Source organism: Idiotropiscis lumnitzeri, chromosome 4, assembly GCF_059441095.1.
Source record: "Idiotropiscis lumnitzeri isolate Australia: NSW breed Sydney's pygmy pipehorse chromosome 4, RoL_Ilum_1.0, whole genome shotgun sequence".
Classification (NCBI taxonomy): Eukaryota; Metazoa; Chordata; class Actinopteri; order Syngnathiformes; family Syngnathidae; genus Idiotropiscis; species Idiotropiscis lumnitzeri.
In genome coordinates, this window is record NC_142394.1 from 12,058,735 (window position 1) to 12,075,847 (window position 17,113).

A 17,113-nucleotide genomic window follows, 5' to 3' on the forward strand; every position below is an offset into this window, starting at 1 on the left:
TTTTGAGAGGATCTCGCAGCAACATATTGGAGGGAGAGAAAAAAACTATGAAATTGTGAATTTTGGGAATGGTGAAGCTAATCATCTTTTAATTTATCTATGTATTTCAAATTTGTGAACTGAACTTTGAACTAGTATACGAAGAAAATGAACTTGCCCAACAATACTTTTGAGTCATATGGATTCACTGACATAAATTCAGAACCAGGGACAGCGCCATTGCTTTGAGACGTCTCATTGAGTAAAACGGCATTATCGCAGCTGGCCCGACTAACAATGTAAAATCTCATTCAAGTCCATCACAACAAGTAGAAGAAGTTTACTTATTTGACATTGCCAAATTTTTCGACTTTGTTCATTAATTAATTCATTGTTATCATGACGACAACAAACAAACAAAAATATCCAAATGTTTTCTAAATCAATTATTTTCAGCTGGTGGATTGGAACACACAAATGGGTCACGGAACAGTTTTTTGTGGGTCAAAGACAGCTAGTATTTTTTTTGTATGTAACGTGTATTTGTATTGTTGTCTATGTGTGCCCTGCGATTTGCTGTCAACCAGTCCAGGGTGTACCCCACCAATTGCCAGATGACAGCTGGGATTGGCTCTGGCACACCCACGACCCTCGTGAGGAGCAGTGGTTCAGATAATGGATGGGATGGATGTATATGTATTCCGAATTGGGGGGGGGATATAAAAGTATGCCAGCTTCCCACAATGGACATATAAAGTGACGCCAGACGTCGCTCATGCTTCATTCTCTCAATATAGTTTACTCTGGAAAAAAATCAGATCAGCTCAACATTGGGCTCGCTGGCATGATAGTAATTTGCAATATGCCTTTGATGATAGATTGAAGTGAATTTTAAACAGCGTTGAAAAATACAACCTATGTTTTCATTAATTTTATGCAAAAAAAAATACTCTCAATAATTATACAGAAAAAAGTGTGGTGTGACCTTGCAACAACAGATGTGTCCCAGAGTGATGAGTTAAATTGTTGAAAATTTAACTAAACGTTTTCGTTATGTTTTGCATGTGTTTTCAGTGAAAAAGAACAAATTAAGTCTTACCTCCCCAGAAGTGTGTCTCCTGTCGGGGAGCACCAGCGTGTTGGCGTGGCTGCCCGGGACTATGGTGGACCCGATGCTCATTCTGGGTCCAACTAACATGTAGCGTTTGTCTCCTGATCTGTACTGGATGCTGTGACACAGCGTGCCATCATAATTAGTGTCTTGCAGATATTTGGAAGTGTACTCTGTGGATTTGGAGCACTGCATGGCGATCAGCACGATGATGCTGATGACAAAAAGGAGCGACACTGAGCCCAAAGTGATGATGAGATAAAAAGTCATATTGTCCTCCTCGTCCACTTTTGCTGCACTTTTGACGTCGGAGGCCACAAAAGCCTCTTTGGGCTCCACAAGTTTGACGGTCACGGTAGCTGTTGCCGAGAGCGAAACGTTGCCGTTGTCTTTGACCAGGATGATCAGTCGATGCTCAGCTTCGTCCGTCTCCGTGAAGGAGCGAAGTGTTCTGATCTGGCCCGTATAGCGGTCCAAAGAAAACAGACTGTGGTCGCTAACTTGCTGCAGCGAAAACAGCAACCAGCCGTTATATCCGATATCGGCGTCATAGGCTCGGACTTTAGTCACCAAGTCTCCCGCTTTTGTGTTTCGAGGAATCTCCTCCACACCTTCGGCAGAACCGTTGGAGCTGACTGGATACAGGATGACTGGAGCGTTGTCGTTCTGATCCAAAATGAACACGTTCACTGTCACGTTGCTGCTCAGTGGAGGACTTCCACCATCGGTGGCCACCACTTGGAAATGGAAACTTTTCAGTGTCTCAAAGTCAAAACTTTTTAAAGCTGATATTTGTCCATTTTCAGCATTGATATTCAGGAAAGACATGATGTCATTTAGGTGTCCCTCTCTCACAATATGATATGAAATAACTGCATTGTCATTAATATCTGTGTCTGTTGCACTGACATAGAAAACCGAATTCCCAGCTACATTGTTCTCTGTTAAATAAAACTCAAGGGGGTTCTGTTCAAAGTGTGGACTGTTATCATTCACATCTGAAATCTGAACATTGAGTGATTTGACAGCTGACAAAGGAGGCTCACCACAGTCAGTGGCCTTTATTGTGATTTCATAATGAGACACTTCCTCTCTATCCAAATAGTCTTTAGTCACAACGGAGAATATATTTTCTTTGTAGGATGGCTTTAATTCAAAAGGGACAGTGTTAATTATGATGGAGATAATTTTGCCATTAACACCGGAGTCTTTATCCTTCACACTAATGAGGGAAATAACTGTACCAAGTTTTGAATCTTCCGGCACGGTATTTGACAGTGACGTCACTTCTATTTCTGGAACGTTATCATTGACGTCTCTGATCTGTATAATTACTCTGCACTCACCTGTCAGAGGTGGTGTTCCCCTGTCTGATGCCACAATGTCTAGTTTAAAAACTTCATTTTCTTCAAAGTCAACTTTTCCTTTTACTCGAATCACCCCTGTTGACTTTTCCACTTCAAAAACACTGTAAACATTTTTTTTCAATGTTTTTGCAAGACTATATTCAATATCCCCATTAATACCTTCATCTGGGTCGGTGCCATTCATTTCAAATATTGAAGTACCAATCGGGATATTTTCTGCTATTGTAATTTGGTAAATGTCCTGACTGAACATGGGGCGGTTGTCATTAATATCAAGAACAATTATGGACACGTTTAGCGTGCCAGATCGTGGAGGTTTCCCTCCATCTACCGCTGTGAGTACCAGGGAGTGCTTTGCATTTTTTTCCCGGTCCAGGTGTTTCTTTAGGACCAAAAACGGAATTTTATCCTCATCGCTCTGGCGGACATCCACTTCAAAATGACCATTTGCCGTCAAAGTGTATGCGCGGATTGAATTTATCCCCGCGTCCGGATCATGCGCTGCATGCAGCTGGAATCGTTTGCCCGGCAACGTGTGCTCGGCTATTTCAAACGTTTGCTCCTTTTCAGTAAACACGGGGGAGTGGTCGTTGACATCGGTGATTTCTACAACGACGTAATGTATTTCCAAAGGGTTTTCCACGATGACTTTGAGCTCAAAAAGGCAGGCGCCGCTGCCCCGACACGAGACGTCTCTGTCTATTCTCTTTTTCACGTACAACACCCCATTGTGCTGGTTTACCTCAAAAAAGGCCTCCTTCGATTCGGAAACCACTCGGAAGCGTCGATCAACCAGAGAGCTCATATCAAGGCCGAGATCCTTTGCAATATTCCCCACGGTTGTTCCATCTTTAACCTCCTCGGGAATGGAGTAGCGTATTTCTGCCAAAGCCCGTCTTGCCAGCAGCAGAAGCAAAGCAAAATGCAAAAGTACTTGAGCCTCCATCTCGCGACAGAAAAATACAGCTGCATAAAATATATGCTTATAAATGAATTTTTAAATCCAAGTCATTATTGTGTCAAATGTGATGCGGCTCCAACCAGAATGCACGAATCGCTGACGACCTCAGCCTAAATGCCGCCCGAGTTTTTGTCAGCCTCAAACAAAAGATGTGCAGAGGAGGGACGCTACGGCCATGATTTTTAATGTTGCACTGACACCAAGAGGAGAGACTGGCTGCTTATTAGAGCCGTTAACAATTTCGTTATATAAAATTACCAATTTAAATATATTTGGAAGTTAATCTGAATATGTATCGTCCATCTGACACAAAGATGTCAAATTTCACACATCCGTCCCTGCGAGTAATTAATTATATTCAACGGGTTCTTAAAAACAACACAATAAAGGTGAAACGAAACACGACGCCACAATATTATGCTGTGGCAATAAAATAACTGCCCCGCGATGTACTAACTGCGCTTCGGCAACTTGTCAAGCTGTGTATTGAAGCTATTGGGGAGAAACCCTAACGTCTAAAGAAAAAATAGTCGATGTTGTAGATGCAAGACCGTTTTGGAAATTCAGAGAAATGTGTTTTCTTAAAATGAGAGTTTTTTTTATTTAAAGGCAAAATATAATAGTCAAGCGTGCTCACCTGAAACCACGAAAAGCAACGCATCGCCGAAAAATAAAATGCGCTTTCAATCTCAGCTAAAATGTTGAAAATAAAAAAAACATTACGTGATTTTCTACTACTACAACAACTAATAATAATAATAACAATAATAATAATAATAATAACAATAATAATACTAATAATAACAATAACAATAGTAATACCGTATGGCCATGATTTTTATTGTTTTACTGACACCAAGAGGTGCAAAACGACAGACTGCAATCTTATTAGGGACCGTTATCAATTTCGTCTTTTGAAAAATAAAATGTTATAACTTCTAACATGATTAAAAAAACAATAATACAATAAGTGAAACTGTTCAACCACAATAAATGTGTTAAATTTGACAAACCCTCCCCCAAGTAATTGATTTTCTTCAAGAGGCGCTTAAAAAATGATTAAGGTAATATAGAGCAATACATCCGCTTTCATTTTGCGCAAAAGGTACAACTAAATGACACAAATCACCTTTACCCAATGTGCAAAGATGATATCTGGCATTAGTTAAAAAGTACTGAAATTTAGCCAATTGTGATTGTACTTTTGAAGCCATAAAATTGATGACGCCGTAAAACAACAAAACAGAATATGAATAAGTAATGGTAGTTGCAAGGCCATTATTGGCAGTCAGAGAAATATTTCTTGTGATAACCAAAATAAAGAGCCATATGAACTAAACACCCAAGAAACATAATGCTCTACAAAAATTAAAGTTCATTTTTAATTTCAACAATGTGTGTTAGCAAATTAACTAAACTATCATACTGCTGGAAACCTCAAACCAGAATTGATATTAACTGGAACAGAAGATGATTAAAAAGTCAAGTTAAAAAAAAGTAAATCATTTTGATCAATTAATTGGAAGAAATATTGGTAACGGGTCTTTCTTACCTCCCCAGAAGTGTTTCTCCTGTCGGGGAGCACCAGAGTGTTGGCGTGGCTGCCCGGGACGATGGTGGACCCGATGCTCATTCTGGGTCCAACTAACATGTAGCGTTTGTCTCCTGATCTGTACTGGATGCTGTGACACAGCGTGCCATCATAATTAGTGTCTTGCAGATATTTGGAAGTGTACTCTGTGGATTTGGAGCACTGCATGGCAATCAGCACGATGATGCTGATGACAAAAAGGAGCGACACCGAGCCCAAAGTGATGATGAGATAAAAAGTCACATTGTCCTCCTCATCCACTTTTGCTGCACTTTTGACGTCGGAGGCCGCAAAAGCCTCTTTGGGCTCCACGAGTTTTACGGTCACAGTAGCTGTTGCCGAGAGCGAAACGTTGCCGTTGTCTTTGACCAGGATGAGCAGTCGATGCTCAGCCTCGTCCGTCTCCGTGAAGGAGCGAAGTGTTCTGATCTGGCCCGTATAGCGGTCCAAAGAAAACAGACTGTGGTCGCTGACTTGCTGCAGCGAAAACAGCAACCAGCCGTTATATCCGATATCGGCGTCATAGGCTCGGACTTTAGTCACCAAGTCTCCTGCTTTCATGTTGCGGGGAATCTCCTCCACACCTTCGGCAGAACCGTTGGAGCTGACTGGATACAAAATGACTGGAGCGTTGTCGTTCTGATCCAGAATGAACACGTTCACTGTCACGTTGCTGCTCAGTGGAGGACTTCCACCATCGGTGGCCACCACTTGGAAGTGGAAACTTTTCAGCGTCTCAAAGTCAAAACTTTTTAAAGCTGTTACGTGTCCATTTTCAGGGTTGATGTTTAAAAACGTTGACATTTTAACTTGGCTTCCTTCTGCTCTGTTAATGTGATACGTCAGCGCTGCATTTTCATTCAAGTCTTTATCGAATGCAGTGACAGAAAAAATAGATTTTCCCGGCACGTTATTTTCCAACAAATAAAGTTGGATTGGACTGTGCGTGAAGGTTGGAATATTATCATTAACGTCTGACACGTCGACATGAAGAATTTTAAAAGTGGACAGAGGAGGTTGACCACAGTCTGTTGCTGTGATTGTGATGTCATAATCTGCTACTAATTCTCGATCCAGTCTGTCTTTCAGAACCAACGAGTACATGTTATCTTGAAACGAAGGTTTTAATTCAAATGGGACATTTTGTGACAGACCACATATGACTTTGCCGTTCAAGCCGACGTCTTTGTCGGTGATGCTTATAAGAGAAATGACAGTCCCGGGTTTTGAATCCTCTGCTACCGTTTTTGACAGAGATGTCACGTCTATTTCGGGTTGGTTGTCATTTTCATCAACTATTTTAATTATTACTCGGCAATCAGTGCTCATTGGAGGTTGTCCTTTGTCTGTGGCATGGACGTCTAATTTGTAAACATCAACCTTCTCAAAATCTATTTGTCCCTTCACTCTTATTTCACCAGTGTTTTTATCCAAATTGAATATTTCATAGATTTTAGATTCAAGTTCGCCACCAAAATAATATTCAACTTCTCCATTTATTCCATCGTCGAGATCAGTTGCTTCAATCTTGATAACGCTTGTGCCCAATTTCACATTTTCAGATAAAGTTACAGAATGTACCTCTTGCGTAAATGTTGGGTGGTTATCATTCGAGTCAAGCACTATAACTGTGACATTTAGACTTCCAGATCTTGCTGGATTTCCACCATCTACTGCAGTCAGAATAAGTCTGTGCTCAGTATCTTTTTCTCGGTCCAGAGACTTCTGTAATACCAAAAAGGGTATTTTATCATCTCCTCTGTCTCTAATTTGAATATTAAAATATTCATTCATGCTTAATTTGTAAGCACGCACTGTATTAGCAACGACATCTGGATCATGTGCACTGGGTAATTGGAAGCGTTTTCCCGGAAGTGTAGACTCAGGGATTTCTAAAATCTTCTCCAACTCTTGAAAAGTGGGTGAATTGTCATTGATATCTATAATTTCTACGCCAACGTGATGAATTTCCATTGGATTCTCAGCGACTAACTTCAGATTGACTAAACATGGCGAGATGCTCTCACATAGCTCCTCTCTGTTGACTGTTTTCTGCACAAAGAGGACGCCATTGTTCACATTTACCTCAAATTGAGCTTCCTCTGTGCCTGAAACAATACGAAATCGTCTTTCCACCAATGTGCTGATGTCCAATCCAAGATCCCTGGCGACATTCCCCACCACGGTACCTACTTTGACTTCCTCTGCGATGGAATATTTTATCTGTGCTGCAACCTCCTCCAAACAAAATATTATGATGCAGAGAAAAAGACCTCGCCTTTGTGATGCTGCTCCCATCCTCCCAGCTTGCATTCGAGCATCTAAATCCAAATTCCACCGAAGAATGGAAATTCCAAATGACAAAATATTCCACTTAAAGGTATCCCAAAATGAAAGGCAATAAACTACTGAAACGATAGCAACATCCGTCTTTGTTGAAGGTACCGTCTCCTCTGACGACTTGAACAAAACCGTTGCCGAAGGGGCAGGACGCCTCATGCTCATCAATCTACACTGATAGGACACTGCCACCTAGTGGTTATAAATCAGGACGTACATGGCGCTATAAGTAAATGCCTGTCAAATGTGCATCAGCATGATTTGGAGTTGCTGTCGTGTAGTTTTTGAAATTATAGTTGCCAAAAATGTCCTTGTATAGCACTTTTCTTTTATTTAAAAGGAGATCCATTGGTCGTTTAACTCACACAATCTAAACTTTAATCCATAGATTGCTGCCCCCAAAACAATATAAAAATTCAAAATTAAACGCTGTTGTGATGAACAGCCATACATCTTTAGAGGTTTGTAACATTGACAAAACCGCCAATGGATATTTAAATATTGGCTTCCATTTGCACGTTAACAGCATCGGTGCCCGAAATATTTCAGAACCATGGACAGTGGTCAAATAGTTACCATCAGAGGTCGGCAGGGAAGTAGGTGAATAGATACTTTGTGTAGGTACAACTTATATCGCGTGGGACGTTTACTCAGCTAAACTTACACATAATTGATGTAAAAAATTAACTAGACGGTAAATTGTGAATGTTCTGGTTTCCTTGTTCATTTTCTGGAATGTTTCTTCTTTTCTTGGCATATCTGCATTTTGTTGGTCTGCCCTTCCTTGTTCCTCTTGGGTTTGGCCTTGCGGATTCTCTACATCTGGTTATGTGTCAAGTTATTGTCCAGTTGTGATGCTTTTTAAGGTTGAACTTGTTTGATGTTGCCAATTTTATTGTTGGAATTTTGAGTTGTAGTTTTGTAGTTAGGTTACTGGGACGTTCTAACTGTAGTTATTGTCTTCATTTGGATCAAGTAGTCGCCACTTATAAACCCAAAAGAGCAGACCAATCACACTACAATGCAACTACATTGAAGGATCCATAGCAACACCATAAAACATTGCGGCTATGAATACACCAGACCTATTAAATAACTTTGACAAAATGTGCCGTTTACCTTCACAGATGTGGAATGGCTTTCAAGGACTAGTCTAAAACGCTCAAAGCTTGGAAATTGCTCTCATTAAATTCAACTTTAAAAAACATTCAAAAATAATAGCAGCGGAAACCCTGATTCAGATATTATTGTGGATATTAAATAACCATCAGAATTCAGCACCACGGAGAGAAATTGAAGCAGTTTTTTTTCTCTTACACTTAAACATCTAAAAGAAAATGTCCTGTGTCCAAGAAAATTAATGAAAAAAAACATACAACATTAACACAACAACATGCGCACATTATGGCTGTTGTAAGCATTTATCAAAGTAAAAGATGTCTTTCTTACCTCCCCAGAAGTGTGTCTCCTGTCGGGGAGCACCAGAGTGTTGGCGTGGCTGCCCGGAACTATGGTGGACCCGATACTCATTCTGGGTCCAACTAACATGTAGCGTTTGTCTCCTGATCTGTACTGGATGCTGTGACACAGCGTGCCATCATAATTAGTGTCTTGCAGATATTTGGAAGTGTACTCTGTGGATTTGGAGCACTGCATGGCGATCAGCACGATGATGCTGATGACAAAAAGGAGCGACACCGAGCCCAAAGTGATGATGAGATAAAAAGTCACATTGTCCTCCTCGTCCACTTTTGCTGCACTTTTGACGTCGGAAGCCGCAAAAGCCTCTTTGGGCTCCACAAGTTTGACGGTCACAGTAGCTGTTGCCGAGAGCGAAACGTTGCCGTTGTCTTTGACCAGGATGAGCAGTCGATGCTCAGCCTCATCCGTCTCCGTGAAGGAGCGAAGTGTTCTGATCTGGCCCGTATAGCGGTCCAAAGAAAACAGACTGTGGTCGCTGACTTGCTGCAGCGAAAACAGCAACCAGCCGTTATATCCGATATCGGCGTCATAGGCTCGGACTTTAGTCACCAAGTCTCCTGCTTTCATGTTGCGGGGAATCTCCTCCACACCTTCGGCAGAACCGTTGGAGCTGACTGGATACAAGATGACTGGAGCGTTGTCGTTCTGATCCAGAATGAACACGTTCACTGTCACGTTGCTGCTCAGTGGAGGACTTCCACCATCGGTGGCCACCACTTGGAAGCCGAAACTTTTCAGCGTCTCAAAGTCAAAACTTTTTAAAGCCGTGACGTGTCCATTTTCAGGGTTGATGTTTAAAAACGTTGACATTTTAACTTGGCTTCCTTCTGCTCTGTTAATGTGATACGTCAGCGCTGCGTTTTCATTCAAGTCTTTATCGAATGCAGTGACAGAAAAAATGGATTTTCCCGCCACGTTATTTTCCACCAAATAAATTTGAATTGGACTGTGCGTGAAGGTTGGAATATTATCATTAACGTCTGACACGTCGACATGGAGAATTTTGAAAGTGGACAGAGGAGGTTGACCACAGTCTGTTGCTGTGATTGTGATGTCATACTCTGCTACTAATTCTCGATCCAGTCTGTCTTTCAGAACCAACGAGTACATGTTATCTTGAAACGAAGGTTTTAATTCAAATGGGACATTTTGTGACAGACCACATATGACTTTGCCGTTCAAGCCGACGTCTTTGTCGGTGATGCTTATAAGAGAAATGACAGTCCCGGGTTTTGAATCCTCTGCTATCGTTTTTGACAGAGATGTCACGTCTATTTCGGGTTGGTTGTCATTTTCATCAACTATTTTAATTATTACTCGGCAATCAGTGCTCATTGGAGGTTGTCCTTTGTCTGTGGCATGGACGTCTAATTTGTAAACATCAACCTTCTCAAAATCTATTTGTCCCTTCACTCTTATTTCACCAGTGTTTTTATCCAAACTAAATATTTCATATATTTTAGTCTCAAGTTGTCCTCCAAAATAATATTCAATTTCCCTGTTTAATCCATCGTCTTGATCAGTTGCTTCCACCTGAATGATGCTTGTGCCATGTTTTACATTTTCTGATAAAGTTACAGAATAGACGTCTTGTGTGAATGTCGGGTGGTTGTCATTCGAATCAAGCACTATAACTGTGATGTTAAGACTTCCAGATCTTGGTGGATTCCCACCATCAACGGCACTAAGAACAAGTTTATGCTCTGTGTATTTTTCTCGGTCCAAAGACTTTTGTAAAACTAAGAAGGGCGCCTTGTCTTCAGCTCTCTCTCTAATTTCTGCACTAAAGTATTCATTTGTATTTAATTTATACGCACGCACTGTATTAGTGACCACATCTGGGTCACGTGCAATTGGTAACTGGAAGCGTCTACCCGGAATAGTGGACTCAGATATTTCTAAAACAAATTCTTCCTCTTGAAAAGTGGGTGAATTGTCATTAATATCTATAATTTCTACACCAACATGATGTATTTCCATCGGATTCTCAGCAACTAATTTCAAATTCATTAAACATGGCGAGATGCTCCCACATAGCTCCTCTCTGTTGACTGTTTTCTGCACAAAGAGGACGCCATTGTTCACATTTACCTCAAATTGAGCTTCCTCTGTGCCTGAAACAATACGAAATCGTCTTTCCACCAATGTGCTGATGTCCAATCCAAGATCCCTGGCGACATTCCCCACCACGGTACCCACTTTGACTTCCTCTGCGATGGAATATTTGATCTGTGCTGCAACCTGCTCCAAACAAACCAATATAATGCAGAGAAAGAGACCTCGCCTTTGTGATGCTGCTCCCATCCTCCCAGCTTGGATTAGAGCATCAAAATCCAGAATTCCACCAAAGAATGAAAATTCCAAATGACAAAATATTCCTCTTAAAGGTATCCCAAAATGAAAGGCAATAAACTACTGAAGCGATAGCAACATCTTTCTTTGTTGAAGGTACCGTCTCCTCTGACGACTTGAACAAAACCGTTGCAGAAGGGGCAGGACGCCTCATACTCATCAAGCTATACTGATATGACACTGCCACCTAGTGGGTATAATTTGTAATGTGCATGGAGACTAGTATCATCCCTAAAAAATGTGCATCAATGTGATTGTGAGTTGCTGTTACGTACTTGACCCACAAAATGTATTTACTTTCCCTCCTAAGTTCACGACATCACTCACTGAAAGTTGCCTCCGTGGCTTAAATGGAAAAAATACAGCACAATCTATTTCCAACGCCTTCTTTTTTATTTAATAGAATTTCCATTAGATATTTATCTCTCTCAAATCACAATTGAAAATCTATAGCTTGCAGCACACAGAACAGTACATACAACTGAATCCAAACACCAAAGTCCAGTGAGTCATGCAATCAATGCTTAAATATACTCTACAGAAAAAAAAAACATCCATTGGAAGCTAAATATAAATTTCCACCAAGTCAGTCGCATCATCAAAATTTTGTCCAGAGTCTTTCAGGACCATGGACAGCAGTGAAATTGTTCCAGTCATAAGAACATGTGAGGAAAGTAGGTTGGTAAGGAATTATATGTAGGTACTTAATTGACCATGAGGGAAGCTCACATGCTCAGCCAATCCAACACAAAAGCGAAGTAAAAGATGAGCAGGGAAGAGCGTTGATCGTTTGCAAATGTCCCTATTGTTAGTGTCACATCAGTTCTTGCCATATCTGCTTTCTGTTGGTCAGCTCTTCCCTTGTTCCTCTTGGGTTCAGCCTTGTGGTGTCTCTACATCTGGTTAAGTAAGTTATTACCAGCTGAGACACTTTTTAATGTTGAACTTGTTTGATGTTGCCAATTTTATTGTTGGAATCTTGAGTTGTCGTTTTGTAGTTCGGTTACTGAAATTTTGCTCAAACTGTAGTTATTGTCTTCATTTGGATCAAGCAGTCACTACTTACAAACCCATCACCGTGCAGGGCAATCGCACTACAATGCAACTGCATTGAAGGATTCATCGCAACACTGCAAAACAACACCAAAAAACATTGCAGCTAGGCATGGACCAGGCCTGTGAAAAAACTTTGATAAAACGCGTCGTTTACCTCCCCAGATGTGGAATGGCTTTCAAGGACATTCGAAGATGCTCAAAGCTTGGATATTGTGCACATCAAATTGAATTTTAAAAACACTTAAAAATCATAGAAGAAACCCTGATTCACATACCATTGTGGATCATTTCACAAAGATAACCATATGAAATAGGAACCACGAGAGAAATGGACACAGTTTTTTTCTCCTTAATTCCAACATCTAAAACAAAATGTCATCAGTTCAAGTATATATACAAAAAAACATAGTCAAAGTTTACACGAGTTTTAATGTGGATCAAATTGTTTTGGCGTGCACATCATGTCTCTTGTAAGCATTTATCAAAGAAAAAATGACTTCCTACCTCCCCAGAAGTGTGTCTCCTATCGGGGAGCACCAGAGTGTTGGCATGGCTGCCTGGGACAATGGTGGACCCGATACTCATTCTGGGTCCAACTAACATGTAGCGTTTGTCTCCTGATCTGTACTGGATGCTGTGACACAGCGTGCCATCATAATTAGTGTCTTGCAGATATTTGGAAGTGTACTCTGTGGATTTGGAGCACTGCATGGCGATCAGCACGATGATGCTGATGACAAAAAGGAGCGACACCGAGCCCAAAGTGATGATGAGATAAAAAGTCACATTGTCCTCCTCGTCCACTTTTGCTGCACTTTTGACGTCGGAGGCCGCAAAAGCCTCTTTGGGCTCCACAAGTTTGACGGTCACGGTAGCTGTTGCCGAGAGCGAAACGTTGCCGTTGTCTTTGACCAGGATGAGCAGTCGATGCTCAGCCTCATCCGTCTCAGTGAAGGAGCGAAGTGTTCTGATCTGGCCCGTATAGCGGTCCAAAGAAAACAGACTGTGGTCGCTGACTTGCTGCAGCGAGAACAGCAACCAGCCGTTATATCCGATATCGGCGTCATAGGCTCGGACTTTAGTCACCAAGTCTCCCGCTTTTGTGTTGCGGGGAATCTCCTCCACACCTTCGGCAGAACCGTTGGAGCTGACTGGATACAGGATGACTGGAGCGTTGTCGTTCTGATCCAGAATGAACACGTTCACTGTCACGTTGCTGCTCAGTGGAGGACTTCCACCGTCGGTGGCCACCACTCGGAAATGGAAACTTTTCAACGTCTCAAAGTTAAAACTTTTTAATGCTGAAATTGTGCCAGTGATCTCATTAATATTCAAAAATGATGTCACACTGTCACTTTTCCGTTGTAGTGAGTATGTCACAGCTGCATTTTCTTCTCCATCAACATCTGTGGCACTCACAGAGAACAAAAACTCTCCTGCTTTATTGTTTTCCAGCACGTAAAAAGTGTAAGGGCTTTCAGTGAATAAAGGCCTATTATCATTAATATCCAGTACATCGACATGTACGATCTTAATAGAGGACATAGGCGGCGTCCCTAAATCTTTTGCTGTTATTGCGATATCATATGCATGCTCCCTCTCTTTGTCTAAATAGTCTTTGGTGACAAGTGAGTATGACTGTCCATCTGGGGACGACTTGAGGGCAAAGGGCAAGTGCTCCGGAAGGCTGCAGACCACCTGTCCATTCACACCTGAGTCCATATCATTAACGCCCACCAGCGCCACAACTGTACCGAGAGGGGCGTCCTCTGCAATGCGATTCAACAAAGAGGTGATGTCTATTTTGGGTGGGTTATCGTTCACATCCTCCACTCGGACTACAACATTGCATTGGGTGGACAATGACACTGCGCCTTTGTCCGCAGCCAGCACCTTCATCTCATAAACTTGTCTCTCTTCAAAATCTAGATCACCTTTAACTGTTAGTTCTCCACTTTTTTTATCCAAATCAAATGGCATGCTCGAGAGTCCTCTTAATTTGCTCCGCAGAGAATATTCAATCTCACCGTTCTGGCCTTCATCTGAGTCTGACGCGTTCACTGTCAGCAGATATGTCCCCACGGGTGCATTCTCTTTCACGGTAATGGAGTATTTCTGATGGTCACACACTGGTGCGTTATCATTTATATCAGATATAATAACGGTGATATTAATAGTACCTGTTTTAGGTGGTTTGCCTCCATCCGTGGCTGTTAATATTAATTGGTGCTGTGCTGCGTTTTCTCTATCCAAAGGCCGCTGTAGCACAAGAAAAGGCACCCTCCCTTCCTCACCAAAGTCTTCAGTTTCTAGATGAAAAAAGGGGCTTTGGGTCAGCTTGTACGTCTGGACAGAATTCAAGCCAACATCCAAGTCTTGGGCTCCCTCCACCTGGAGTTTGGATCCAACTACAGCAGATTCCAGCACCTCTAAAGTGCAATTATCATCCAGGAATCTTGGCAAGTTATCATTCACATCCAGTACCTCAACGAGGACTTGATGCATCTCCAGAGGGTTTTCCACAATCACTTTGAGATTTGTGATGCACGGCATGGTGTTACCGCACAGGTCCTCCCGGTCTAACCTCTGGTGGACAGATAGAACACCATCTCTCGGATTTACCTTGAACTGCTCCTGCTTTGTTCCAGACACCACACGGAGATTTCTCTGCAGCAGCCTCCCGATTTCCAGCCCAAGATCTTTGGCGACATTTCCAACCACTGTTCCCGGTTTGACTTCCTCTTGAATTGAATATCTTATTTGAGCATAGATTCCTTCTGGATGAACAACAATCAGCAGTGGCAAACACAAAGAAATCCATGTCTCCGGCCATTTTCCTCTCATGTCGCATCTTGCCATTGTTAATCAGGGACGATTCCTAAACACTGCTATTAAATGTACATTTCCAGTGATTCATAACGGATCATAAAAAAATATCCAGCAGAATAGTCAATTCCGTGGAACAACGATTGTTGTTTCTCGTCTGCTAGTCTGGCTCTGTCCGTCGGTTGACGGTGAATATAGTCGTGAGAAAAATGACCCTCCTCACACCCACTCCCAAAATATAGTCTAACAGCGCTCCCTACTGTCAATAACGTAATATTGCAGCGTGCTAAAATATAGTGTATTCAACTATTAAATGTTGCCAAACACTCCACATATTTTAGGTCAAGTTTAAAGTATATAAATATCCGGCTGACAAGAGGGCACCTGATGTCAATTCAACATCAACATGACATCAAAATCATTCAGTTGATGTTATATTGATGTTGAAATGGTTCTTTTATTATACCCTTCTTTTGATTGAGCTTTTGTTCATGATTTACTTATTTGTTGTCTATTCTTGGACGCTGGCGATAATTAATGTTTCCACATTTAACTGGTCCACTTTATGCAGCATGTGGCACATGATCAAAGCCCATATTGGTCACTCTTGCCAATTCTTGACAAATAATATTGACTTTTCAGTTTTATTTTATTTTATGGACCGGAGGTGCAGGCTTTCAACATTGTATCAGACACTGTATATTATGATAAGCTTAAGCACCAAAAACTGAAATGCAAAAACACAAATGCGAAATTTGGGACATTCGATAAATTACATGCACTATAAATGAAAACCACTGCTGCCGTGGTCATTTACAGAGATGATTTTATTAAATCTAACCAAATTAATTTACATTTAAATTATGAATATCATTGCTGTTCTGTGAAAAGGACTTGTGTGCATATTTTGTTTTGAATCTTACATTTTTGGGGTTTGCGCGTCACATTGAGCGTGAAAATTATTTAAAACATAAAAAAAATCGGACATTCGTGTTTTTTTCCAAGATAGCTATGATATGTTTCTTTGAAATTGAAAATTGGCTTGCGGGGGACATTATTTGAAAGAACATCCGAGATAACAAAAAAAAATTTATAACTTTAAGACACAGTTTGATCAATGTTTTCAGGGTGTTTTATTTATTGTGAGAAAAAAAAGTCTTAAGTCTTTTCATGGTAATGGAAAACACCTTGGTAGGATTTACTTTTTTTTTAACCTTTATTTGTCAAAGTTTGGCAGCTGAGAGAAAATTCACAGTAAACGATAAACCTAAACGTTTACTATCTAATATGATGAGCCCAATGCAAGAGCCTAATTAGGCTTTTATTTTGAAGTTGACCCCTGTGGTGGTGTAACAGCAAGCTTGAATTGTTTTTTTTTTTGTTTTTTTTAGTTTTTTTAGGGGGACATTTCGGCATGCTTTAGGGACATATTTTATTGCCATTGCAAATTGCTACCAACATCAACGAAACACCACCACAATATCATATTCAATCACTCCAACAACCAAATAAGGTATTTATTTATTTATTTGTTTGTTTATTTATTTGTTTACTTATTTATTTGTTTGTTTGTTTGCTTATTTATTTATTAACGGAATGATCTGCTGTTACCCAACACCTAATTTGCCTGGCAACAGTCGAATATGGGAAGTGCCTGCACTTATTTTTTCCACTTAAAGCACTTTGAAGCACTAAGTTATTAGTTTAAAGTTTTATTTTCTTAGGCTGCTAGGGTGTGCCCGTGATGAGCGTGCCCAAAAGAGCATTTCAGTTGATTGAGACTTTGTAAGGTTGTTTTCTTCTAGCGCGGCAATTTATTTGATCAAATTAGAGGCAAAACATCATGGGGCCAGAGATCGCTGTTTTTTTTTTGTTTTGTTATTTTTTTTTACAGATCATATCAATTTATTTTGTTAAGTCATAATGACAGTTTTTATACGTCTGACAAGTGTTTTTTATTTTAGTATTTTTTTTAACAGAAAACTTTAAAGGATTCAGAGTCGCATCTAAAGTGCATTATTATTATTTTTGTGTCCACTCCATCTAGT

The 17,113-nt window shown here is 40.7% G+C and overlaps 2 protein-coding genes and 1 pseudogene across 3 annotated transcripts in view; all 3 read right to left on the reverse strand.

Annotated features, from left to right (window-relative positions):
* Nucleotides 1-7,449, reverse strand: part of LOC148338135 (protocadherin alpha-C2-like) — a 154,027-nt gene extending 146,578 nt beyond the window's left edge. Inside the window, exon 1 of one of the 2 annotated variants that reach the window (XM_088294870.1) lies at nt 4,971-7,449. In XM_088294870.1, coding sequence (XP_088150996.1) covers nt 4,971-7,322 — 2,352 coding nt within the window. In that variant the 5' untranslated portion in view covers nt 7,323-7,449. Of the gene's footprint in view, nt 1-1,078; nt 3,538-4,970 lie in introns of those variants that run through there. The other variant, XM_088294873.1, reaches the window with a different exon arrangement.
* Nucleotides 7,450-8,072: 623 nt separating this feature from the next.
* Nucleotides 8,073-11,278, reverse strand: LOC148338139 (protocadherin alpha-8 pseudogene; annotated as a pseudogene).
* A 999-nt stretch (nt 11,279-12,277) lies between these two features.
* LOC148338140 (protocadherin alpha-8-like) lies at nt 12,278-15,269 on the reverse strand. The gene is made up of 2 exons (XM_088293485.1): nt 12,744-15,269; nt 12,278-12,313 (listed from the first exon to the last, which is right to left on the reverse strand). Exons 1-2 carry the CDS (start codon nt 15,096-15,098, stop codon nt 12,278-12,280), a joined length of 2,391 nt encoding a protein of 796 aa, XP_088149611.1. The 5' UTR covers nt 15,099-15,269.
* Nucleotides 15,270-17,113: the final 1,844 nt, after the last annotated feature.